This window comes from Stegastes partitus, unplaced genomic scaffold, assembly GCF_000690725.1.
Source record: "Stegastes partitus isolate 25-593 unplaced genomic scaffold, Stegastes_partitus-1.0.2 Scaffold126, whole genome shotgun sequence".
NCBI classification, from domain to species: Eukaryota; Metazoa; Chordata; class Actinopteri; family Pomacentridae; genus Stegastes; species Stegastes partitus.
This window is the reverse complement of record NW_007577857.1, coordinates 145,135-172,380: the sequence shown is the minus strand read 5'-3', so window position 1 is coordinate 172,380 and position 27,246 is coordinate 145,135. Positions and strand designations below refer to the sequence as shown.

At 41.3% G+C, this 27,246-nt stretch overlaps 1 protein-coding gene across 7 annotated transcripts in view; it reads right to left on the bottom strand.

Moving 5' to 3' along the window:
* osbpl8 (oxysterol binding protein-like 8) overlaps positions 1 to 27,246 on the bottom strand; it is a 115,115-nt gene that overhangs the window by 16,797 nt on the left and 71,072 nt on the right. For all 7 annotated transcript variants that reach the window (XM_008278531.1, XM_008278525.1, XM_008278526.1 and 4 more), the window contains 10 exons: positions 11,049 to 11,122; positions 9,761 to 9,841; positions 9,305 to 9,406; positions 8,368 to 8,571; positions 5,044 to 5,128; positions 3,307 to 3,472; positions 2,947 to 3,172; positions 2,088 to 2,272; positions 594 to 675; positions 400 to 498 (listed from right to left, as the gene is read on the bottom strand). In XM_008278531.1, the coding sequence (XP_008276753.1) occupies positions 400 to 498; positions 594 to 675; positions 2,088 to 2,272; positions 2,947 to 3,172; positions 3,307 to 3,472; positions 5,044 to 5,128; positions 8,368 to 8,571; positions 9,305 to 9,406; positions 9,761 to 9,841; positions 11,049 to 11,122 (1,304 nt within the window). The remainder of the gene's footprint in view (positions 1 to 399; positions 499 to 593; positions 676 to 2,087; positions 2,273 to 2,946; positions 3,173 to 3,306; positions 3,473 to 5,043; positions 5,129 to 8,367; positions 8,572 to 9,304; positions 9,407 to 9,760; positions 9,842 to 11,048; positions 11,123 to 27,246) is intronic.

The following is a 27,246-nucleotide window of genomic DNA, read 5'->3' as shown; positions in this document are numbered from 1 at the left end:
GTGTTGTGTGTCTGTGTGCACTCGGGGCAGACTGGTGTGAAAACAGAAATGACGCGGGCTGAGGGAAGATAACATCACTTGAGTTGACAGTAACATACAATGTATTATACAGAGCTAGTGCGGGCTAATGGTTGTAGATGGACGATTTGTGTTGGTGCTTGTATAGACAGTCTTTCTGGTTGTAAATGAAACATGAAGGGAGGGTGGAGGTGTGGCTATGTTTGTTCTGGTCTGAGATGTTGATACTCGAGTGGTTGTGATTGTTGCTAAATGAGCCAAAAACAGCAACCATCAGTAAATGATTTATAGCAATAATATACAGCGGGGCTTTAAGGGAGTTATCTGGTAAGGATGGAACAAGGTTGTGAACCATCAGACTGGTTTTAGTGCTCTCGTTACCTGCTCTGCGATGTAAAAGGTCTTGCTGTTGGTCTTCTGATGGAGCCACATGCAACGGAATGTCTCTCCTATAATGGGATTGTAAGGCTTCTTCAACCCCTGTAGATGAAAGACCAGCATAAAACATGATTTTACTATAACCTGCTGCATGTACATTTTATGTAGCTCATCATCACTGAGTGAGCTGCACTGACCTTTGGCTTTTTGTAAAATCCAGAAATGTACCACTTGACCACCTTCTTCATCCGGTTGTAGGCATTCTCTTCAATTGCAGCTCTGAAATGAAATCCAAACTTGACAGATGCTCCTCTATGACACATGCTGTTAACTCACTGGGTACAACTGTGCACATTCTGCTGTTACAAAATTCTCCTGATTATCTCCCTTTGATCGGTCTCTTGTTTTCTACCTGCATTAAAGTATGCAGAGAATTTGTACACAGGGAATGGATGTTCATCGTCATACGTCACCTAATCAGTTTAATTATAACTGTACAATGTAAACAGCAGAAATCACAGGTAGATTAGCAGAAGTAAACAAAGATACGCTTAAAGAGTGAATAACTAGGTGGAATCTGTGAAAATACCTAAATACTTTATTGCTGAAACAGAAAATACCTGATAAATATTTCAGTGTTTAAACAATTTGCAAACTCTTTTCTTAATTTCAAGAAATTCTATCTCAACATGAAGCAAAACAGAATCTTGAATAACAAAGCTAGATTATCGTAAAGAACATTTTGAGATTCGGGATAATAATCCTAATTGCTTCTTGCCAGGAGACAGATGAGCATGATATCCCTCCCATGTATTTACACTAAACACGGGATCAGTTCAGTTCAGTTTGGTATCAACAATGGACGTGGGGGGAAACTAGCCAGGCTCTGTTGGAGCTGGTTGCCTGGCAACCTCATGGTGAGGGCAAACCTCCAGAGAGTCGCTGTATCCTGCCAAGAAAAAGTCACTAGATAGTTTCCCCCCAAACAGCCGACTTTCCCCATTTTGTTTGTGTACATATCAAACAAACAAGACATTCGTGAATTCTGAAAATTATGGAGGAGCTGCTGTAGGAGGAGCTGTTTCCTAGCGTACAGTCGATGTAAAACAAAGCCAGCTGCCTGCAGGCAAAGATCCAATTTGTATTGATTCTCATTTAACTATTGGCCAGAATGTGAGTCAGTTTATTTCTTAATTGTCAAACTATTCCTTTAAAGTGGCAACAGACCTTAACCCTGTAAACCCCAAAACCTGCTTGGGGGATTGAAAAGCATGTTTTTTTTTGTTGTTTTGTTGTTTTTTTTAAATGCCAAAATGAGACTCTACGTTAGTACATTAGAGTCACAAACTGTAAAAGCACAGAGAAGCGTTGGATTGTCAGCTTTATCATGATGCTGAGGCTGGGTTTTCTATTTCAGATTGGCTCTCTTATCACTGTTTCTTGGTTTGGACAGTAGCATTCAGCTAATGCTGCTGCTAGCAGCCAGGAAACAATGTAGGAGCTTCTTTCTTCTTTCTTATTTCCTAAGTGGTGTTGTTTTGTATCCTATGCTCTTGATAGTTAGGAGGCTCTGAGGAAAACGGAAAGTGATCTGGTATTTTGTGACAACGAGGACGGGTTGATAGGCTGTCTATTGCCACTGTAAATAACAGGAAGCTCTGTAGAAAAAGCAGAAAATGGGAGGGTCTTACTCTGACAAGAAGTCTGCGTGGTAGTAGTAGTCGGAGAGTTTGTCCAGAAAGGATCTTGGCTCGAGGATGAAAGTAGGTAGTACAACCTTGGACAGATCCATGCCCGGTCGAACCTGCTTCAGCAAGGTCCAGATCAGAGATTTATTCTCCTCTGATACGGTTTCTGTCTGGGCAGCCTCACCAGCCTGGAGACACAAAACGGCAGTGAGGTGAAACTTCATTTGCTGCAGGTAGCTCGTTATAATACAGCAGACAAATCCTTCTTTTAATAAGCAAAACTCACTTGCCTATTTTTTTTTTACTTTTAACATCCTAAAACACACTCATATCCATGCACACGCGTCAAAACAGAATCTCAGAGACATTCAGATTCTTTCATGAGTATCTACAGGCTCATAAAGTTTATGTTGTTGTTTGTGCAACTGGTGTTTTCCTTCCTTCCTGACAGTACACATTTTTTCCTGGCTTCAGTAGGTGTTTAATTAGTGAGCTGTCAAACTTCATCAGTATGGAAATTGATGTTAGCACTTTCACACTTGTCGTCATATCACCACGGTCCCTTGCAGACACTCACGCACACCAGCCCACACAAACTGTGATCAAAGCCTGTCCATGCTACAGCGCTAATTGCCCCAGCACAGGAACATGCTAATTTCTCCTCATTATGCAAGAAACTTTAATAAAAACAAGCCTTTAGATGGTATTTTAATTCTAGCTAAAGATGAAAATGGTTAAGAGAAATCCTATGAGACCACATTCTAATGCTACAATCATATCACATTTTCTTTTAGATAAGTTTACCCAGGATCAAAGCTAAGTATGGCCACAGAAAACTTTGAGCAAACTCTCTGTTCCTTACCTCCCCCAACTCCTCGTGAGATTGCTCCAGGTATGGGGTTTCTCGCAGATGTTCGTTGGGGTCCAGGTCGATGTACGAGTCATCTTGGCGCTCTGATGTGTCGCTGTCGCTCTCCTCGCTCTTCTCCAGGCCTTCTGGGTCTGACTCCTCGTGGTCCTGCTCTCCCTCGCGATCTGACTTGTCAGAGTACAGATCGGGGTCTTTCAAATGGTCACTGTCGTTGAACCTGAAGGAGAAGGGAGCAGGCTGTGTAGTACGATGCGTAAAACATGAAATTGAGTTACGTTTGAAAAAGGGAGGTGGTATGAGAGGCCTCTGAGCGGTAATAATTTAGAGTGCAGGTTTAATGTTCCTACTTACTGGAAACCGTGCATGTTGTGGGCTCTGAGGAGGCTGTAGAAATTAATGGAGTGTTCTCCACCACTGGTTACAGTGCTCATGTCCTCTTTCCCCTCGCGGATCATGGTTCTCTTCAGCAGGCTGGAGCACTTTAGGGCCAGTTCTAAGGCGTCCATCCAGCATCGGCCTGGAAAAGAGACAGAAACTGATCAGCAAACTGCAGAAAACTGCATATTTCTGAGCTTCACAATCACCTCCCACCTTGATACAGAATTAAAAAAGTGCCCCAGTTTAAAAATCCTTCTCATTTTTTACACTTACATCAATATATAAACAGTTATGCTGTTGTCATAATAAAAACAACAGCAGGCACGTTTTGGTACATGAGAAAATCTTGTCTGACCAAATCTTTGTCTGTGCAGTTTCAAGGAATCATAGTGCAAAAATGTTTTACACATTTAGACACAGAAACAAAATGTTTTAAAGTAACTTCTGTACAGTAGGAAGAAAAGAGGAAACACGCTGAACACGTTTGATTTGGTTTCTGCTGAACTGTTCCAGCACCATGGAGAGAGACTAAGTGGAAGAGGGAGAGGCTGGACTGGATGTTTCAGCACCACGGACAGAGACACAGAGGAGATGGGCTGTGGTTCATATAAACGTCTATGGAGACGTGTCTGTTGCCAAAAAAAAAAAAACAACAAACAGCTAAAGCACAAAATAGCTTTCCATTTGTATCCTATTTCAAACCTCTCTTTGTCATTTTGTGTTGTTGTACACAGATATAAACGGAAACCCTCGTAAACACCCACATACACCCTCGTACAATTAGGAGTGCAACAGATCACAAAACCAGGACTGCATCACAGCTTCTGAATTGGATTCTTTTTTTTTTTTTGGATCAGAAAAAAAGAGACAACATTTTAACATGCCCTGTTGATTTGAATACAACTGCTTTGTATCTTGTCATTGCAACTCTGCATGGAGATTTAGGGAAGGATTTCGCAACAAGATGGCGGTGTGGTTTCAGTACTGTTTATTTGCCTGCTGGTAAGAATTTCACAAATCTGTGTGGTGATGTGAAGCATGAGCTTAGGAAGTGCCTGTGAGCCTGTGAAACTTTGATGCAGATCTGGATCATTTTGCTCTGTACTGTGAGATAGCGTTAGCCTCGACAAGGACTCCACTCTCCAAGTGTCCTTGTAGGTAGATCAAAAAGTATCAGTGGCAGCAAGAATATACTTTCCACTTTGAAGGTTAAACCTCGTAATTAATCTTCAGCTTTTTCTTACTTGTAAGAGTCTGGCACCTACATTACCCATCATGCAACATATTGCCAACAGCTCAGACGGTGATTTGGGTGTGCTATGCTCAAAGTGGCTCATGCAGCTTTTAGTCAACAGGCTCAGGTAGAGCTGAGGTGACACGTCTGATAAGAAGAGGGGCTTGTTACACTGAACAAGAAACAAATAACTGTATGCAATGACTGAACAAAGTTATAAAACATTCATTCATGGGGTAGAAACGGACACTAATTTTGTTTGTTGATATATGTTTAACTGTCAAAACTCACATTCGTGTCAGTGGTGAGACACCAGCTGGGTGGAGCAGAGCTACAGTATCAGTTTAAAAAACTAAGACTCGTGTTAGTGCCTCCTCCACATTTCGGCAAATTCATAGGGTTACATGTATCACTCAGTGTCAGTGGCGACTGACAGGAGTCAGAGAAATAGCTGTGAATGACAGCCTGTCTCTTACCATCAGACTCAGAGGCAGCTCGGAAGATGAGGTGGCTGCTGGGTAAGGGCTGCGTGATGGAACCAACTGCTTCTCCTTTAGGTCCCTGATGACAGTAGGAGACAAAAGGAGGAAACACACGTTAAAAACAATCACAGTGTTGAAGGCTGAAGTGGGTATTTTCTGTCAGTTCCTTCAATGGTTCTCAATGTTCTCTGCGGTTTGAAGATCTCCTTTGTGATCGCCTAGTTTCACCTGTAGTGTTTATATTCCTTCTATCAGATATTTATTATTTATATGTGCAAAATTTAAGCTCCCAACTATGTAATTATGCAAATGAGTATTGAGAGGGGGGCAGAGGACACAGAAGCAGAGCGACTGAAGTGGGTTTTCAGTGATGAAGAGGACGATGGGGAGAGCAGGAACGTAGTAATCTACAACGCAGACCGGTAATTGTATTTCAAGCTTTTTCATCGCATAAACAAACACGAAAACACTTGAGATGGGAGGTCAGTGATGAATACCAAATCACAGCTGGAGTGGACGACTGAACAGAGCTGAGAACAAATGGAAAATATTAAAATGATGGGCTGGGCGTGCAGTTTTCTAAACCAAGATGTGCTCTTAATTATACAGTTAACATCCATATCTGATTGATTATTTAACTGCAGGGACAAAGGATTCTGTTTTTAATGGAAGAACCTATTCCCCCTGATTATCTGTCTGCATTCACTTTGCTTTGTGCATCGCTGGAGAGCAAACCGGGCTGCATTCACATTCACCTATCTGCATCACAAACCACAGGCATTATCTCCTTCTCTGGCTCCGCACTCATCAGTCTGTTGTGATAAATAATCACAATGTAAGGTCTGACTATTGTGTGTATTGTGTGACTAAATTAACAGTTTAACATATTGGGAATATACTGATTTGCTCTGTTGCTGAGAATTAGATGAGAAGATTGTTACCAGCTTCATGTCTGTGTGATAAATATGAAGCAGTGACTAGAAACCAATGAGCTGAGCTACGAAGACTGGAAACATGATCAGACATCGAGCATGAAGGGATGACTTATTGTACCACAGTGTGCTCGTACGTTTTCATATCCAACTAGAACTGCACTACGAAGCAAGTCTGACATAGCCTGGTTTTGTTTGTGTAAGTCACCGTGACAACAACTAAAGCCCCAGGCAGACATCACGGGTATCACAAAGGTGGTTATCAACTTATTTTGTTGACTCATGCTTTCTGCTTCAAACTCTGTGCACGTTCACATAACAGGAGGTGTTTAATGTGTCAACACGTTGTTTTACTCGAGAGCTACAAAGAATGAAACACTCCATGATGATAAAAAGTGGTGCTATTGCAAATGACGCAAGACAGGAATGCTGGTAGCAAACTGTTAAACATGTGTAATATATTTACTTCACTGATCAATGCAGCTGCTTATTTCCATTTGACAGCTGCACATTAGAGCCTTCTTACTTTCACCTTCATATATTTAAACATGATAATGTACTGAAGTGAATTCAGTGAAATGTAAGCGATGGGAGCTAATGCAAAAGTAATTAGAAACAACTTACATTTTTGGCCAAATCAAAGTGAAATTAATGTTACTGATAATAATGATCTGTGATTAATACCAGAGAGCAGCAGAGTAAATGTTCTTGATAGCAAATCAGAGCCAAACATAAAAACATATTTGTATGATTCCTGCATCACCAACAAAGTGCACGTCTAGTTCCCATGGCAACACGATGCAGACAGTGTGCGATACAGTAACTGCTTCATTCAGTGATGTTAGTAACTCACAGCTCAACATGTTTGTAAATAAAACACGTTCCCTCGGCTGAGAACCTGAATCGTTAATAAAGAATCACCAGGAAACGATTTAGTACAAAAAGAGACGTTTCTTCCAGCTGATTTAAATCCTGAATTCTGAACATAACTTGCTTCAGAACAGGTTAGCTCCACAGCGTCAGCTACCAGGTGATCTAGGAGGTTATATATTTAAATCTCTGATTATAGGCTCAAAGTACCGCGCTAACCCACAAATCTCACTTCGTAGTACAGCCTTCTGGAGAAACTCTTCATTTAGACCACTTCTTTAAATGTTAAAAGGTTCAGTCCTGGCAGAGATGAGCGCAGCAGCACTTTAGTGTTCAGTTTCATCACCTACTTCGTCTATTTCTACAGGAATTCATTCGATCATCATAACTGGCAGTTAATCTCCATGTTGTGCTCCTGATTTTTTTGTAGCTGGTAGAAACAGGAGCAGGAGCTGCCAGTGTAAACGCTGTTGAGAACAATATATTGTGGTTCTAGTCGGATTCTAGAGCGATAAGGAATACCACTTATTTGTTTGTTGTGTTTAAAGAGCAACTATTGCAAAAACAGCTGCAACTTTGCACTGAATAGATTAAACAGGTCTTTGTTTGGCAGTGGCAGACTTGCTTTTTAATGTTACCACTAACAGAGTTAAAAATAAAATCAGGGAAGGCCTTTAATCGTCTGAGCCAAATTTCACCCACAGCTCCTTTTTTGCATTTACTTCTCCACTTTATCCTTTACAAGCATTTAATATACTAATGTTAGTGCCTTTTTACTGCGTTTAGTGTCTGACACTTCTGTTCTATGCCCCTGCTACACAAGGCAGGCTCTGGCTGTTTAGGTGTCCTGTGTAAGATTTGAATGAAGAACAAAGTCATTGCTGTTACGTCATGTGTATGCGCACAACCTTGTAGCTTTGGGGATGCTAATATACATCCTGCTGTTGGACGTAACCCTGTGAAGCTGCAGGTATCAAATAAACTAAGAAAGACTCCACCAAACAGCTGTAGGCAACAAACTCTACTTTGGCTCCTGCTAACATTTTGTCAATTGTTTTTATTATTGGTGAATCTCATCAGTAACCTTTTACACACAGAGTCGTGTGCCCTCCAGCAACCTTACCACTAAAGTGTGAGTGTCTTTTGTGCTCACTGTGATGTACAAACCAGTGTTGGTGCTGAAATGGACAAAGCTTGATGTTTAGACTTTGTTCTTTGAGCAAAAAATTAGTCGGCTAAATCTGGGTTTTCCATCAAAGGGGCTTTCCATATTATCATGCATTGGTTATTGGCTAGAAAACACAATATAGCACAATTAATACCTGAAAACCCCTATGGAAGACTCTCTGGAATGTCCTTGTGAGTAGTGTGTGTGGTCCCTAATGTTCCTCCGTCTTTAAAAACCTCTCCTTTTCACAGATCTTCCCAAAATAGACCACAGAGTCAGCAGTCCTTGGCGTTTCTATCGTGTTCCTGGAAGCTGAGAATGTTCTATTTTCAAAAGGCATATTCTGACCTTGACAGCCCAGATGGACTGCTCCAGTGGGTGAAAGAGCTTGAAGCAGAAGCCGTCCTTCTTGGAGGGTCTCTCGATCAGCTCGCAGGCATTGAGCAGCACCGTTCCCACCCATTGTCCGTTCTTGTGAGTTTTATAGATGAGCAGGACGCCTGGCTTCAGCACGCACCACAGCTTGGTCCAGCTCTTCAGAGTGCCACGGATCTGGAGACATTGGTTTACAGAGAAATGTCAGGTCATCTATGCTGAAAATGTAAGCGATGGGAGCTAATGCAAAAAAATAAAAAACTAAATAAAATGTTACCAATTTTGTGACACTGTTTTGGTTTTTGTGAACAGAACAGTGACTAGCGGTGGATTGAAATACATATGGAGCTTTGCGTTAGTTCAGACAGGCACGGAGTCAGGCGGTCACATGGCCCCTCCTGGCCAATCGTCATCACTAAAGTCCAGCCCACCCACTTAGCGTGCTTTATAACTGAGGCAGCGTTAATTCATTCTGCCCGCTTCACGCTCACCACATCGCTGCTACTCCAGCCTCTGCAGATCATCAAATCTCCTCCTCCTCCTCAACCACCACCTTTTAAAAACAGTTCAATCTCATATAACCCCGGTGTTTCCCATATCGTGGGATTGTAGGTTGCAGATGGTTCATTATTGTACCTTGAACTATGTAATCTAGATTCTGTTAGTGAAGACTATTTAGTTGGTCTCCTGTTCATACTGTATTCGAAAAATTGTAAATTGTAAATTCATGGCTGTGCGGAGGTTTGTGATCTCAGGGATTATCTGTGTCATGCTTGCGCAGATCGTTCCAGAGCATCACGAGCAGAGTCACCGCCAAACTAAATGTATGTGATCTCAAATAAATGGTTACAACCTGAAAAAGTGTCCTGTCTGAAATAGGAAAAGGGAAAATTGACTGTGCGGTGCCCACCTTCAGCCAGTCGGCCATGACGATGACAGAAGGATCCGTGATGGTGCTGAGCAGCTCCTTGGTTGCCCTTTTCTTCTCTTCCCTGTAATTCTTTTTCTGCACCTGAACGGAGCACAGAAAGTCGGATGCATTAATTTACACGTAACTATAAAAGCTCACGTTCCACACATCGCTAAAGTGAAATCACACTCCTCACTGTCTGCTTAAAGAACATCTGGTACCTTCTAAGTTAAATGTCATGCATCCTGCTTACTTTGTTCTGTGGTGACACTGGTGCACGACAGCAGAAGACACAGTATCTAATGTGTGTGAACTGAAATGATATTGCCTGACAAGCATCAGCGGTTAGGCTACGTGTAACACTCTCCATGAAAGAGTATTTTTCTGACTCATCATGAATTCCCTGAGAATTAGTGTCCAGATACGCAAGACTTAAGCTGCTTTGAGCTCGCTTACCTTGAGGGACTCCTTCTTGGTGAGCTTTCCTCCAGACGCTGACACATCCTTGTCTGAGCCATTGTACAGCTTTGTTTCAGACTGCCAACACACAGGAGGAAACGTTTAACAGAACTGATCCATATCTCTATTAACCCTAAATGTAGTCATTCATAGCATAGAGAAAACAACAACAATTAAGCCATGTGTTTGTTCAAGTTAACCATAAATATCCTGCGAGGTGTTCCCTGCAGTCTGCTGAACAATCGTTCCTACCAAGTGGGAATTTTAGCGTTTTTTTAAGTGTTGCACTAAAAAAACTAAACTAAATGCAATCCTGGCTACAAAGTGTTCCCTCTCAATGGCAAATCTATTTCCACAAATGGTTCAATGAACACAGTCTACTGAAATGAGGACATTACATTACATAGTATCAGCAACTAGCAGCAACATCACTGGAAAACAACATCTACAGGTGATTGTCTTTCCCGCTCAAGCTCCTTTACTTCCCTGGTATCCCAAACTTAGCTCAGTTAGTGGAATGCGGCCTATAAATGGTCGTGCAGGTGCGTCTGTGCCAGATCCCTTCACATGCCAACTAGAGTGACATAAGGTGGAGGGGCAGATGAGGGCGAATGTGGGGATTCTCCAGCAGGGTTACTTAAGGCCTTGATGGCCACAGGGAGGGTTGGAGAGGGATGGAAGTTTAGTGATAGTAAGCTGAAATCTCCCTTTAAATATCTCCTTTGTTCAGAAACCTGTAGGGTAAATGGAAATGAGTCCACGCTTGTGATGGATGTTTCTGATAGCAGAGTCTAAAGAACTGAAGTCCACAGATTCTTTATAATCTCGTCTTAGTTCTGGGAAGTCGTGCTGATAAGGAGTTTTTGAAACTCTCTGAAATGATCGTCTTGTCATACGTCTTCAGACTTGTACACCATAACAAAAAATTTAATAGGATTCTGTCTGGTGCAAGCATCTCTGCTGTGACTCAGAGGGAGCCTCAGACACCCACGCTTGCACTGACAAACATATTTGACGAGGACCACGACAGATAAACTAGACGAGCCTCCTACACTCTGAGCTCACATGAAAGAAGGGCAGAGTTAGAATGTGACTTGATAAATGTTTGATGCCGTACAGTGTATATGATGTGTGACTCATCTCAATGTAGGCTATCTCGCGCCTGAGGAAAAACCGGGAAGAGGCAAGAAGATGTGCAGTAATTCCCAAACGCTCTGGTCTCATTAGAGGCCCCAATCATCCCTTCCCAACCATCGCAGCTCATCAGCACAGTGATTCTTCTTACCTTGCTCTTAGATATGGAATGTGAGTCCTCTTTCAAAGGCAGAGGCAAGAGGTCCTCCTTCCCCCTCTCGAAACCTGTAACACAAAACTCTCAGCGTAAGGAAATGCTCGGTTCATCAGCGTGTCCCCGCATACCAGGAAAAATATCTGATTCCGGGAGACAATCAGGCTGCTGTGGTTTCAGGTGGACCTGTCTGCGTGTCGCCAGCTTTTTATTAGCACAGATACCGACCAGAGTCCGCGGGGTCAATCGGTGCTTTCACAGAAAAAGACAGTGTAATGGGCACAGCGGTGGAGAGGGGATTAGTGCACACCTTTTCACTTCTCTAATCCTGTGATTTTCAAAAAATTACCCCGGCACTCTAACCATGAGGAGGTTTTAAGCCAAGCTGCTCTTAATCTCTTACAAAAAAAAAAGAAAAGTGTTGGGATTTAGTGAGAGTGGGCACAAGAAAAATGTATTTCATGTATTATTTTTGTAGACGTGATTATTCAATTATTCCATCAACAGGAAAAAAAGAACTGCAACTTTTTTCTCTCTTCTTCCTTTTTTTGCTTGAGTCTTTTCTCAAGCGAGTATGCCAATCATTCTGTGGATCTAATGTGAGGATTTACTGCTTTAAGTTTCATATCAAAGTGAGCGGAAAGTAATTAATTTCAGAACTGGTTAGACATTAAAACAGTGATAAGAATTAATTATATAACCAGCAGATTAATGTCATTGTAAAAAAAAAAAATCATCAAAAGCAATAACAATAATTATCATCATTCATGTTATCGGCAGCTTCGCTTTAAATTAATGAACTGATGCTTTTAAACATTTTAAACCAATTCGATGGCATCACTGTCTTATATTTTTTTTAAAAACACAATTGTTTGGGTTTTGACAGCTTCATCCATCTTTGCTTCCTCACATTAATGTTTAAATGCTTCAATAAATCAGCGCCACTCTGTGGGTTCATCCATAGACAGGACAGCACCAGAAGTTCCACCAACAACAACTGCAGAGTAGCTGACTGCAGAACTACATTTGGTCAGACAGCCTTTACAATCAAAGACTGTCACATCTGGAACACATTACCAATGAAATTAGTATAGCAGCAGATTTAAAAGCTTTCACAGCAAAAGTTAAGAACTGGCTGAAAGAAAAACAAGAATGTACCCAACTATGACATGCATAAGGTCAGACTGAGTGTGTGTGTATGTGTGTGTGTGTGTGTGTGTGTGTGTGTGTGTGGGCAGGTGGGGGATTATAAGTTTCTAATGTTGTCTGAGCTGTTCTTATTGGTGTTGTTGGTCCTTTGTCTATTTTTGCTGAAAAGCCCAACAACCAGGGACAGGAGTTGAAAATGAGCTTAATGCTATACACTCTATATGCAATACAGAAGATGTTTTCTGAGTAAAAATGCATGGTCCCTGATCAAATAAATAAATAAATAAATGAAATAAAGAAGACAGAAAAATATCCAAAAATGTTCTGGTTAAATGTAGTTCCATTGGGAGGTGAGACTGGACCACAGAACACAGTCACAGTATTAGTCCACACTATCCTGAGTTCACCCAAAGAGCAGTCTGTCTTGTTAAAAACAGACGGCATTAAAGACAGATTTATCACTAGCTCTATATATTACAGCTTCCTTCAGTGCCCATAAAAACAAAAACAAGTTGATTAATCAATTAATTAGCTTGTTTAATTTTTTTGAAAAGGAATTCTCTAAATCCAGCCTCCTAAAGGTGAATATTTTCTGGTTTCAGTCCTCGTCTATGACAGTAAACTGAATATCTTTTGTTTGCAGACAAAACAAGACATTTGTCATCTTGGGATTAATCAAGTTAGTTAGTTAGTTAGTTAGTTAGTTAGTTGCAGCCCTATCAATTACCGAGTAAACACAAAAAAACTATCAGTGTATCTGTCAAAGTAGTTCAGATATTTTTGATTTTGGATTATTTGTCATAGGAAACAAAAGCGTGAAACCAACTTGTAACTTTTAACTCGAGTCAACAACTGATGATGACAGTAATTATTTGCTGCAGCCCCAGTTTGCGTTTCATATCTTGTTTATACGTTGTCATTTCCACTTTTTGTGACTCCTCTCGCAGGATTTCAAGTCCAAATGTCTCGGTTTCCAGCTGGAATCCCGTTACATAATGTCGGCCACGGGAGCACGCTGTCCTTCAAGGCAACTGGAAACAAGCCACAGACTCTGGATGGCAACATGCTGGCGCCTCCTACAAGTGCCTATTCTTAACCGAGATCAAATGTTAGGTAAATTAGCTGGTGAAAGGAGGATCCGTGTTGTAGTCTAGAGCTTGACTGGGGCAATGCGGACATGGAAAGAGGATTCAAAACAAAGAAAGGTCAAGACAAACTGCCAACTGCTCCAGTGAAGCTGCTGAAAGGAACGTGTGCTTCTCTACGTGATAAACTGGCCGATGATGAATATAGGTTAAATATTGAAAGTGGATCAGGACAAACCTAAAAAGAGGGATGCTCTCAGGTCTTTATTTGAGCTCCACTTTAGAACAGCCAGTTTCTAACCAATTAGTCAAACCACAGCCACAGATTCCCCACTGAGATCCCGACAGGTGGTGACTCTGGCGGTCTCAAGGTGACAGAGAGCCTGTAAATATTTTATAGTTTCTGTCTCCTATCCACAGTTCATCAGCAGTCAGCAAGAGGGCAAAGGACCCACTGCTGAGTTTCAGTTTAAAGTGAGATATTTATCATTCAGAAAAAAGAGTCCACTCTTATTGGACCATCCTTATTTTAAAATAAAAACTATCCATTTTTATGTATTCATACCACACACTTTAATATTATCCTGCAGACATCCAGCACGGATTCCTCAAATGATGTTCAGCGCATTCCAGGAAGGATTCTGTATCCTCGTTTTATTAAACTGCCTTATTTCCCCTTGCTTCTCCCATTTCCAGCAACCTTTTAGGAGCTGCCTCGCGGTGCCTCGTTTGTGCATAAAGTAATAATATCAAGCAAACCAAAAACCTAAAATGTACCTAGAACTGGAAGGTAGAGGAGAGCCTTAGAGTCCTGAGGCGATGTTTCCTCAGTAACACTTTTCCTCCAAACGGTATCTCTTGAGGATGGAATAAGGGTGCACCAGCAGGTTAACAACCTTTCTGTGAAAGTGCGAAGACAGTCATGTTCCTGCAGCTCTGATTCAAAAACACTTCAGCTATTTAAACATCTGCTGCCGTGAAAGCATCAGACCAGGTGTTCTCACACTCTGACAAGTTTTCCTCACAAGATTAAAAACAAGTTAACGTCGCTAAAGCTAATAATTACGGTCTGAACGATAGAAAGAGCAAACTCACTCGACTTTCCCTGCAAAAGACATATCAGCTTGTACCCTGAGAATCACTGTGCAGGTTAAAGATTGTTCTTGTTTTCTGTGCCAACCTGTGAGCGTGCAATTCACATCAAACCAGAAACACAACACACACATTCAGCAGACTGCTTCCACTCAATGCAGTGTTATTTAAAAGAGCTATAGCTTGAAATAAGCAAACACAGTGATACATATCAAGAAATGACAGCCTGCATTGCCCTCCCTGCTTTGAGTACCTCCTCAGTTTTATTGCAGGTCTAGTTTCAGAGGTACATTAGACGTCCCACCAGACCATCTGTACCTACTTGACAGACACATCTCCATGCCAACCTTAGATGGTAAACAACTCAAAAGCAATCCAGCCACTATAGCAAACCACAAGAGGTTATACCATCCCGCTCCCTTCTCCTCATCTCATACAGAGGAAACTGGAAGAAGATCATAGAATAATTTAGTTAATTAACATAGAAAAAAATCTGCATCTGTTGTTCTTAAAGTAAAAAATGAGGCAAGATTTAAACACGTTCTCATGAAGCTGTGCGCTCGGAGTCATTCAATAGGCTTTGTCCAAAAGATGACACCTGGTTGCATACAAATATTCAGTCAACCGGTTATTTGAGGGCATCAAATACAAATCAAATCTACTGTTAATAGTCCAAGTAGAAGCATGATCAGTTAATTAATCAACCCACAAATACGCACCAGCTTGCTAGTCCTCCAATTTGCAATCAAGGCCACACAAAGTCAATGCGACCCACTATGAAGTGTCCCATTTAGTTTGAGACACTTAAAGGTGCCACTGCTCCTCTTACCTAAATGTGTTGTCATGGCATGACTGCAAACACGATGCACGCAGAATTATTGTACGATCATGTGGCTACACGTAAGAAAGCTTAAGTAATTACAGCTACTGAAAAATGAAATAAAAAAGCTAAAAATCTCTCCAGTTTCCTTCAATTTGGGTGAAAAAAACAGAAGTTTATTTGTGATCAGGTGAGTAAATAGGTTAGGAAATAGTACATATCAACATGGATGTTTCTGTACACAGATGTCTATGTGAAATAGACTACAAATTGTTAAAATCACGTGCAATTCATGACATTAATCAAAACAAACACTTTGACTAAACCTTTGTTTCTGTGCAGGTCTAAATTATCCAACGGGTTTTTAGGTATCTTTCATGTGGACTCCTACTATACGTCTCAGCCCACATGAGTCGCTCTGTTACCGTTCTGGATTAAGTTGAATGCTAACAAAGCCTTGGCTAACGAGTGGGCTTCAGCATAACTTTGATAAGCCTTCCTACTCCTGAGGACAACTTAAAATAAAGCATTAGCGGTGTGTGTTTCATACAAAAGTATACGTGTGTGATGATTTATAGGCAGTGGTGTGCATGGGTTTTCTCGGAGAAGGCAAAGCATGGCTTAAAGGGCAGACAAGATGGCTATGAAAACAGTTAAAGCATATACGAATATGAATTTAAACTATAGCACACTTATCATCTACATATTCCCCTTTAAACTTTGAGGAGTGAGTCATAAAAGCAAAGATTAGCTGGAAAACAATTTTGGTTCTTGCAACCCTGTCACACAGATAATGGTACCACCGCTGACAGATGCCCCCGGCTGAGACTTCCTACCCCCATCTGCAAATAACCTAATCTGAAATCAATGCCTTCTGGTGTCCTTCTCCAACAACGCCATATCATCAGGGCAGTACTGAGCCTTGCCTTTGACCTGCTGACTACCACCCACTTTAGCAAACTCATAATCAGAACTGACCTTTGAACCAATATTTTACATTTTTGGCATCTACCTTACCGTCCTATCCAGAATTACTCATCAGGAGTGTAATTATAAGCGACGTGTCCCATGACTGCTGAGAAAATACTGTAGTCTTTTTGTAAGACAGTCCAAAAAGTAGTTGGAGCTCTGCCACAGTTACTCACTTAAAAGCTCCAGCATGAAACCTTTTAATGTCAGCCATCCATACTAGCAGCAAGTGGCAACAAGAGGAAAGACCATAAACTGTATCCAAAGGATCGACAGGCATCGACTCTGAAAAGTAAAACCAGTGCGGCACTGTAAATTCTGGACTATAAGCCGCCACTTTTTTCAGACGCTTTGAACACTGTGGCTGAAACAATGATGCAGCTAATTTATTGATTTTTACGAATTTGCCTCGAAAAGAAAGTGACATTGAGGTTGACAGCGACAGAGAGACTGAGGAAGTGTGTGACCAAGTGATTCTGAGGATGTTCAGTTCTGACACTGAAGAAGACGACTTTAGTGGTTTTTGTAACAGGAGGAAGATGAAGATAGCGATCAATGACTTTTCATGGTAGGCTGCTGTATTTTTTATTTTCTTAACCAGCTGTGTTACAGGCACTGTTCAGAATAAAAGCATTTACGGTATTTGTGTATGTTACCGGTACGTATTTAATTAAAAGTTTCAGTGTAAACCTCTCGTGTTACAACGTGGACACCTGCAGCTTATGGACAAGTGTGGCCTACATATGTACAAAACTTGTTTTCTTTTTAAAGTTAGTGGGTGGAGTTTATATTCAGGTAGCCCTCAATAGTCCAGAAATTACAGTAGTGCCTGCATTCTATCTAACAGCACAGAGCAGCTACTCTGGTTGCAAAAGATGCCTGAATGTATAAAAGGTCTTTGAGAAAATGACCCTACTTCTCATTTGATTTATTGCCTCAGTAAACATTTTCCTAATAGGTTTATGGTCCTAATCACCAGCTTCAAGTCTCCATCCATACAGCACGATGTTTATTTTGTAAATGATATTTCCATTTGAAGGGGAATGGCCAATAAAGCAGATTGGCATTTAGGGCAACGCTACCTTATGCTTGACAGATCGCTCCAATAACGCTGTGCGTAATGTCTCTGAGCTCGCAGGCAGATCCACCCCTTGCTAGTTATATCTGGTTTCAAAAGATGAATAGGATCATGGTGGAGGCTTCAAAACAGCAGCCCACAACCCAACGAGAGACGGTGAGTAATGATGATCTCGTCTAAGGAAAGGAACCAATCCAGAACTTAATATTGCCATTAATATTGTAAAGCAAACTGCTTGGTAGGAGCTTCAAAATGAACAGGCTACAGATGCTTGACACATGAAAGATAACAAAAAATTAGATTGTGGGAAGCAGCTAAGATTAAAAAAAATAAAAAATGTATTTCCCACATTGTTAAATTTAAACTTTTGTCTTTTCACAACAGTGAGAGTGCAAATCCACCAGATCTAGCCCTGGCTGTGTGTAAATGAACATCAGGGATTTTGTGTGTGCAGCTGGAGTTGTAGGAGACTCACGCCCCACTGCAGACTGACTGGGGCATTTGCCTTTTAAAAAACAGGCGCCGCAATGATCTCACTCTGCATCAAAGATCACAGACAGGAGAGAGAAATGGAGACGGAGAGAGTAAAGGCACTGAAACAGCAAAGAGACTGAGGAAGGAAGAGCTGGATGCTGCGAGACTGAAAGCCTTTGCACATTTAGAATCTCCCTCGCCACATCACAGGAAGCACGATATGCATCAGACAGAGAAGAAAGTCAGGGGGAAAAATACGACGAAAGCATCCCGTTTAGTTGTTTGCTGTACAAGTAGCATGTTTTCTAAACTCTCTCTAGCGATGTGGTTTATAATCTCATTCAGGTCATTACTGGTCACAACCTGAAACCATCAACTGATGCACATGACTTGAGTTGTGGTATTGTTGACATTCACTGCCTCAACCCTGAAATCAATTCTTCGCATCCTGGTCATGTTTAATGCAACACCGAGGCTGCATCACCCCCCACCACCACCACCACCACCACCACCAAAAGCAGCTGACTTTCACTGCAGGCTCCTTGGATTCTGACAACATCACACGTTCAACCACAGTCATCAACTTCATTTAGAGCTTCCTCAAAACCAGACTGATCTAAAATAAATGAAATAACGCAGTCTCTACTTTCAAACCTGCTGGAAGCAATGTACAGCATTAATCATTTGGCTGTATTTTGTAGGAAATATGGAGGCTGCCATGGCAACAGGTGAGCTGACAACTGAGAACCACAAACTGAGGGGAAAGCGGACAGCCCAGTTAGTCCTCAATTTTGGGCAGCAAATTGCCTGAGTGTTTGCTACTGTGGGACACTTTCCATAGCAACAGTATCTCTACTATTTCTGTCATTAAAAAACCTGAATGATGGCTGGTCTACGAAGAACAGACTTCTAGATTTCTGCCTACATCAATCTCAGTATGATGTCATTATTTTTATATAACATGTGGGTACACATCTGTCAAGCATCATATAGATATCAACAGGTGACATGTTGAAGTACATCCCTTGACCCCTACAGTGAGGGGATCCAGTAATGTTTGATACCATGTTTGATACCGAGACAGCACTTTATACTACCACCATCGGACACTGATGACATCCTTGCAGTTATTTTTTGAGATCTGGGAGAGATCTTCAAGAGCCACATAGAGCTGTACACAACTGGGTTCTTAGTAGAACTCACATTTTCTCACAAGTATTACTTCCAACAGCAATGCAGTCTCCTCCCAATGATTCAAAAACATCTTATCTTTACGTCAGGAGACTCCACCGAATGTTCCGAATTCACTATGCCGAGTCACGCTGACCTCAGGATGAGCAGTGATTCCATCTAATTACAGAGGTAGAGGTTTTTCCACTCTCTTATTAGTTTCACAAAGGCCCCATTTTCAACCTCCAAACCAATTTCCCTTGCAGTCAATCCCGTCCCGGAGAGGAAACAAGAACAACACAGCTCAGAGAGCCCGGACCACATAACAGGGTGTGTCCTCTCCTTTCGTGCTCGATATTAAGTAGTAAATTCCCACATGAACAATGCAATGTCACCGTAAAAGGCTGTTGCGATGGCTATCATTCAAATGTGCACAGCTGAGCCCAAGTCTCATTTTAATCTCCAGACCTTGCTCTTGGCCTTCAAATCTGCTTTTTTATGAAGCCTGTCAGCGCGCTGCACAAAAGAACACAGCAACTGAGACATAGTGGCTCAATCCACATTGAGAGTATTTATTCTGTCTGCACACAGACAGCTCAACGAGACAAAAGCACATTATCTTTTGGAAGTGGTGATGTTTTAAACAGGATGTGTCTGGATGACAGAGGGGGCGTTGGGCCAGTGGTGATACTGTGGCTGCCGGTTTTTGTTGGCAGTTTCTTTCAAATTCACTTCAGTTCATGTGCACTGTCAGATACTGGGACATCCTTGCCTGCAGGTAATGGCCTCATGACCTGTCTTCTGATACTTAAGAGGAAAGTTTGGGAAGGTTGAAATGCAATAGTGTGGCAAGACAATGATAGCAGAAAAACAATTCAAAAACAATTCAACAATTTCCCTGAGGTTCTACCAAAGGGATCAATAAAGTTTTATCTATCTAAACAAACTACCAATCAGATTTTTTAAACTTGTGACCATGAAAAGCTAAAAGTGAACATTAAACCAGAAAACAGCTTGGTGCAGACTCATTTGGCAGAGAACCATGACCTTCTGTAGTGGCCCAAAAGTGTTTGTAAACGTGGAGTTAATGATTATTTTCCAATATTGATAACCCTAACCCTAAGCTCACCTCACTTTCTAAATTTTCAAAGTAATGTCCCATGGATGTCTACTTTACCATACTATATAACAGGAAAAGTAATCCTTAAGATTAGAGAAGCCGTAACAAACAAATTTTGTCATTTTTGGAGAAAAAACAAAAAATGATTAATCAATTATCAGCATAGTGAGAGACTATCATTTATAATTTTATCAGGCAATCAGTTCAGTCATGTAACAAAAGTTGGTATAAAATACTTGCTCAGATTTTCAGACATATTTTTAGGCAGCATTTAATATTTGATTTAAGAGTTTTAGGGCTTTAACTAACTATTGTTTTTATTATCAGTTAATCCGCCAGTGTTTCTCACCCAATCGATGACTTGTCGGACTGAAGATAATCACGTACTAACGATGTTTTCTTCGAACAAATTATTAGTAATCAAGGAGAGCAATAGTGTCAAGATTTAGAATAACGCAAACATTAACATAAAACTCAGTTGAAACTCAGTTTTTTTTATTAATGCTTCCCATCTGTTTTATTAAAAAAGAACTTTTCAACATTTGTCCTTAACTACTGATAGGCTGGATGTGACATCTGACTTTGAATATGATAGTTTTTTACAATTTCTGACTGAACCCCACCTCGTCCGCTTTCCTTTTTCAGATATATTTGTAGTGTAGCCGATAGGAGAGAGAAAAGATATGAGAATGTGACTCGGTCGATCTGAAACGTCAGAGTTCAGCACTGGAGCGTGACAAAGAAATTCAGTACGGTTACTAATTGTCACAGTCGTAACATGTAACTAATCAGGTAGTGCCGAGAGTTGTGTCTACAGACAGCTAGAGGTAGCTGCATCATAAATTAAGGTATTTATCACGAATCAGTTTTAAAAAATAGAGTGATAATCAGTCGACCTCACGATGTGAAGCAAAAAGGCATTAGACAATTAGCCGACTGGTAAGCATGAACACAATGTAGAATGTCTGACACCACACAGCATACAGTTCACAGAATACAAACAAAAACTGAGTCATCAACCACCTATGAGCTGTTTCTATGCAACGTAGCATAGACAGAACACATGTGGAGGATATATGTAGGTGTAAATAAAATAACTGACGAGGACATAGATAAATTGAAATAATGTAAGAAATACCCAGAGAGTGACTTATTAAAACACCAGCTGTCTCCAGCAGCGCCTCTTAAAGCCAGCACTTGTTTGCAAAAAAAAAACACTAAAATGAAGATGAATGGAGCTGAGGCTGGGAGTCGAATGTGAGAAATACACCGTGACTCAGACAATGTCACGTAGCTTGAGATATGTGTGTAGCTGGAGGAGATGCTAGTTAAGAAGAGAAAGAAGTAGGCTCATGGCCAAAAGGTCAGCAGACCAAATCCCCAGATAAAGTAAGGCCTGAGGAGAGAAAGACGATTGCGAACACTCTGTTGTCTCAACAATTGCTGTTAAGATGGCCTTCAGCACAGAACCGACTGAGCTGCACGTTGGCAAACCGCAGAGGACTGAGGTCGCACCGGGTCATGAGAGTCTGCTGCATCAAAGTGCAGCAGTGTGTTGCTGAAAACCACAATCTGCTTTTCCTTGATTAATAAAAACGGTCATCTGCGAAGGTGGAACAGAGGATATCCACTCTCTGAAAGCTCCAGCGGCCGCCAGCTGCCTGCCTGCAGGTTTGTGTTCTCCTCAGCAGGACAAACAACGGCAAGATCACACAGACAGCGGTTTCACAAATGAGCACTAAAGTGATTTAATCCAAAATGTTCTGTGGGATTAAGTGTCCTTCTAAAAATGAGGATTATCACTGCACTCTCATAGAGGTATCATTAGAACCCGTGTAAATCCAAAGCGGCTGAGGTGAGGCCTGACCCCTGCCTCAGCACAGCTTGCACAAGCCTGTTTAAACTCAGAAATCCACCTCGTGCTAAAACAGAGGGCGAAGCAGAGAGAGTCCTTGAAGCAAAAAGTCATTAAGAGACATCTCACAGCGATGACAAAGCAAAAAAGTAACACATACTGCGTGAACTTACACTGCATTGAGGCGATACATATGCATCCTGCTGCAAAGCACTTAAACCTGAAATAATTGTGTCGTTAAAGAACCCCTTTGGTGAAAATCTAGCTTTTTACCTCGTTAACATGTCCACGTGGTGGTTTTAATATCCTGGAAGACACATTACGAGTGAAATGGAGGGCTGAGCATTTCTATCTTGAAATATACTAATGACAGCCTTAGAAAACATGCAGGAGTGAGAGGAGAGAGGTGGGGGACGTCACAGGTCTGCACAAGTGGAGTCGTGGTAACATCGAGGCCATTTTAAGGCAGGAAGGGATTAAACACTTTATTTCCTACATTCTGGAGAATATTCATGCACCAGGTTGCACCTTTTCTACATTCATTTATGTAAAGGAAAACACTAAACTCAAGCACCAGGTGTGTGTTCAACATATAATGGAGTATATACAGAGGTAACTGTAATTATTTTCCACAGTCGATTCAATGACTGCATGAGCTCAGAATGTAGACCGTGAGAGTCATAAAAGAACCAGTGCTAGAAAAAGCTTCTACCTGAGGCAATGTTGCATTTATTAGTTTATTATTGTTTATTTTAGGATTTAAAAAAATCAATAAACATTGATTGTGTCTTTTTTGTTCTCACTGAGAGATGCAAGTGTTCTGAATATTGACAAGAATGTGTGAAATCTGTCCTTCCACATAAGATGCCTTTTTTGAAATATTAAATACAATTTAAATGTTTGCATCCAAGTTCTTCATTGACTTTACTGGGATATCGACAACAAAAGTGGGACTTGCATGTAAAAATCAACCTCATAATGTTACCAGTGATGATAACTCTGTTATCTTTAGGTTGTTAATGTGAAGTTACTTAACTTTAATGAATACCTGAAACATCTTATAGGCTCTGTTAGACAATTTCTGTAACTTTCCCAAACTGATGTTGCCCTACCTGCATGCAGTAACTGGTCAGGTGTGTGGGTGTAAGAAAAAGAAAGGTAGCATTTTTATATATTAACATGTTTTCTTAGTTGCTTTTGTCTCCTTTCGTGTGGAAAAATACTGCATATCCAACATGATAAATGCTTCTAACATAACAAAAACTGCAAGTGTGCACCATCATCCCTATACCAGGAAGGGTTTTCACCCTGTCTTCAAGTGCATCCTTTAGGAACAGCAACAAACATTTTCCTTTCAGACATGGTCAGACATAACCTAATTTAAAGAGTACGTGCCTTCCACCAAACTCCAAAGCCTACATATGGAAAAGCCTGATGATCCTCGTCTGTGCTGGGAACAAGTGATGCATTCAGATGGACTGGTTTTTCTTAGAGCTTTCTTTCTGTTGACATGAAGAATGTGCTTCTTGTTACAGGGAGTTTAGGGCGGTAAAATATGGTCGTCACACTGAGAAAGCTCACACAAACCCAGATTGCACACACTGTCTGAAACCGGAAAGACGGTGCAGCCCCACATCAGTCCAAACAAGCTCACAAAGACTCACTGAAATGTCACTGTCTTCCTAAAGAACTGCTATATTTGTGATGCACTATGTTCACACCATTACAGATACTAGTCAATCGTAAAACCACAAGGTCTAAAACAGGGTCTGCAACCCCTTCCCAAAGCAAGAGACTCCTCGCCATCGCACACCCACCTGGCAAAGAGATGGGTGACAGCTCGTTATAGCCCCCGAAGGAGGCATTGCGGATGAGTTTGCGTCCGTCTGGGTGTGGAGGTCGAAGTGATGCCGTCCCGCCGCACGTGGAGAAACGGCGACGACTCAGCAGGCCCTCCTCCTTCATCATTGGGCCGGCGGGAGCTCCCTTCGCGGGTGGGAGGGAAGGAAGGAGGGGTTGGGGAACGGTAAGGAAAACGGAAGGGTGGAAGGTCGAGGGGTTGGGGGAAACGGTCCGCTCTGTCCCAGGCAGCTAGTGTTCAAGCCAGTAAACCAACCACACACACACACACACACACACACACACAAACACAGAGTAGCTCAGATAGCAGACACTGAACTAGTGCAGTATGCTGCTTTCCTCTACGCCTCCTTCAGCCGACTGCTCCCTCACACACTCTCTCTCTGCTCTGCGAGTGTGTATGAAAGCAGCAGCAGCCTGTAAGTACTTAATAACGAATAAGCTGAGCCCCTCCTACCCCCTCTCCTCCGGAAGGGTAGGGGAGCTGCATCTTAGCTTGAAAATAACCCTTATGTTCCACTTCTCATCTTTCACATCAGCTCAATCTCTTGCTACATTTTTAATTCATTATTTTAGATTCAAAGGGACACTTCAACTGCTTTTCAACCTTATTTCAATGGATTAGTCACTCGTGTGGCATGTCTCTGACGTCTGTGGTGCTTGTTGATATTGTCTAAATATTGCTCCGGCTTAATTTGGGCTCACTAATAAATCCTCTGACATCAGCAGATGATAGAAAAAGATACAAGGAGGGATTGTCTAAGATGAGTATCTTTTCCCTCTTTCACTGTAGCGTGGTAATTTGAAAACCACACTGGACAATTCCAAATTTTCTCCTAGAAAAAATGTATTCGACAGAGCCCCAGCATGTGTCAGAGCTTTAATAGACTAGTATGAGTCACTGATTAGGATGAATAACATAAAGCTTAATCTGCTGCTGATATTCCTGACTTCCACTTAGCTGCTAACAAAGCCAGTTGGCATACAGTGTGGCTGTCGAGCTTTGCTGGTGCTAGCTACGGTGATAGCAGCTGATCCACTGGGAGTGAAAAGACAGAGCTGCCAGGTAAAGGTTGGCACCGGCTGCCCACCACCAAAGCCACCCAAGCCTAGTTAATATGAAAAGTATTCTAACTATTAAGTAACCTCAAAGGTTTACAGGATGAAGTTTGTCTGCAAAAATCAACCACATATTCAGCTTTGCTCCATTACATAAATAATACATACTTGCTATTAAGCTCAGTGACTACTTGTTTAAATCTAAAGCTGAGTGTTGGTCTTGACAATCTGACCACAGTTCAGTCGTTATGTTTGGTTAGATAACAATCTTAATCAGCAGTTTTATAAATTTGTCAGTGTTAAAATGAGCATAGTTTCTTTGCACTAAAACAATTTCTTGTCCATGTTGGTAAGGTTTAAGTTTTGCTTCATAAGTGCCTCAATGGCTGCCTGGATATTTCATGAGCTGCTCTTTGCTGCCAAGGTCCTAAATGGAATTTGTTTTTAATACAGTAGGGCATCGGGTACCATCGTTTTACATTAATAATTTTGAATCTGCTTATCGATTCCAAAACTAATTTTACTTGTGCTACTTTAGCTTCACAAGAGCTAAATGCCCGGATGTCTTCCCATCTCTGAAAACATTTACTTGGATGTTACTTTCAGTTGAAACACTGGTGAAAAATGCTTCAACACATTGTACAAGGACAATATTGCATTCTGCTTTCGTTACAATAAAGAAGCAGAAGTAAAACTCAACAAAATAAAACAAAAACACCACTGATTACTTTAAGTGTATCTGCTGATAACATTTATCTGTGGGAAGAAGCATTTAGCACAACTCTGTGGAAAACATTACATGAAGAGCAACTTCTTCCTCCTCTTCTGAGAACAAAACACAGAGTTTCAGGAACTATTGTGCCTAATGAGTCACACAACAAACCCACTAATCTACGCCACCACCTTCTTCAAAGGAGCTGTGCACTTAGACTGGCTGGTTTATAATTGCATGTTATATTTTGTACAGAAGTACAATATATTAAAGTAAAAGAACTTAATGCAGACAAATGCCTCCTGCAATACAGTATAGCCTATTATTAGGACCTTATCACTATTGCGTCTATGTAACAGGAAGATTTTAGTGTTGATTTAACTCCCACCATGTGAATCTCAAAGAACTGGTTTCAGGAGTTGTTAAGAACTGGAACCGATAAGCAGAATCAGAATCGTTAAAATACAAACAATCCCCAGCCGTCGTTACCAAGACCCTAAACACGTTTAACACCCTCGAACCAAAAATCAGCAAAACAACATTTTCTTTTGCTGATGATATGACTTCTACATATTTCTGGTTATCGTAGTGGCCAGTTGGCAGAGAGACGGTGGGAGAATGTCTGTAAAGCCCATGTAGGAACATGTAGGAACTGTGGCTCAGGCTCCTTTAAGTTTTATTTCTGAATGGCTCTGAAGAGGTTGTTGGATTAATGGCCTACAAAAACCATTGGCACTCAGCATGAATATCCATATTAATAGCAGCAAAATACATTTCCTCTCCTTTCTAGCCACATTAATCCGTACAGCTTGTAAACTGCAACTGCTACGCAGACACAAGTCATCAGACTGCGCACATACACACAAGCCAGCACGAAACAGAAGCTCTATTGAGGACAGAAGGAAGCATGTTGTCACACCATTGCTCAGACGACCCTGCTGTTACTCCCTGATGTACACATGCAAAACCAGTTACCTAAAACTACCCAGTCCAACCAATAAGTAGGAAAATAGGAAAGTTAATCAAACAAAATGTGCATTTAGTCACACAGAGGGATGAGATCAGATGAAAAATGCACAAGTGTGACAATCACAGGTCAGTGAATGCTGCATTGAAGCGTGTGCTTCTCCTGGAAACAGTTTAATAGAGCTGAAACCAAATGCATTGTCGGTGACCGAGCAGGTGACACTGACTGTAAATTGCTTTGTTGGCAGAAACCCGTGACGCACTGAGGACATTGCTTAGCTCAATGGTACAAATGCAGCTACATTTTTGGGATAAATGCGGCTCAAAAGGCTGATGCATTTGGATGTTTCTGGAACCCATGTGAGAAAATCAGCTCTTTCACACACTGTTTATATCCATGACACGTAGTTTATAATTGTAAAAAACTTGTTTTGTTAGTGCACTGAAGGTCACAAAAGAAGATTACGGTCATCGGGATAGTTTATATAAAGTTACAAGATAGTGTGCTGTGACACACTGCAAGGACACTGCTAGTGGCTACTTCATCTGGGCAAGAATGAACAGACTTGGCATTGCTTCTTATCTTTGAAACCAGATCTGTGAGGCACATTGTTCGCTGTTGATCCTTCCACAGTCCTTTGGCGTCTTCATCTTCATTTCAGTTGACCTGCCCGATTTATTGTGTCAGTTCAGTCCTTCGAAAAACTTCTTACATTCGGCTGGCCTTTTGCCAAACTAACTGCCAACAGTCCGTGCAGACATTTCATCCAGGAGCTTGTCGAGGTA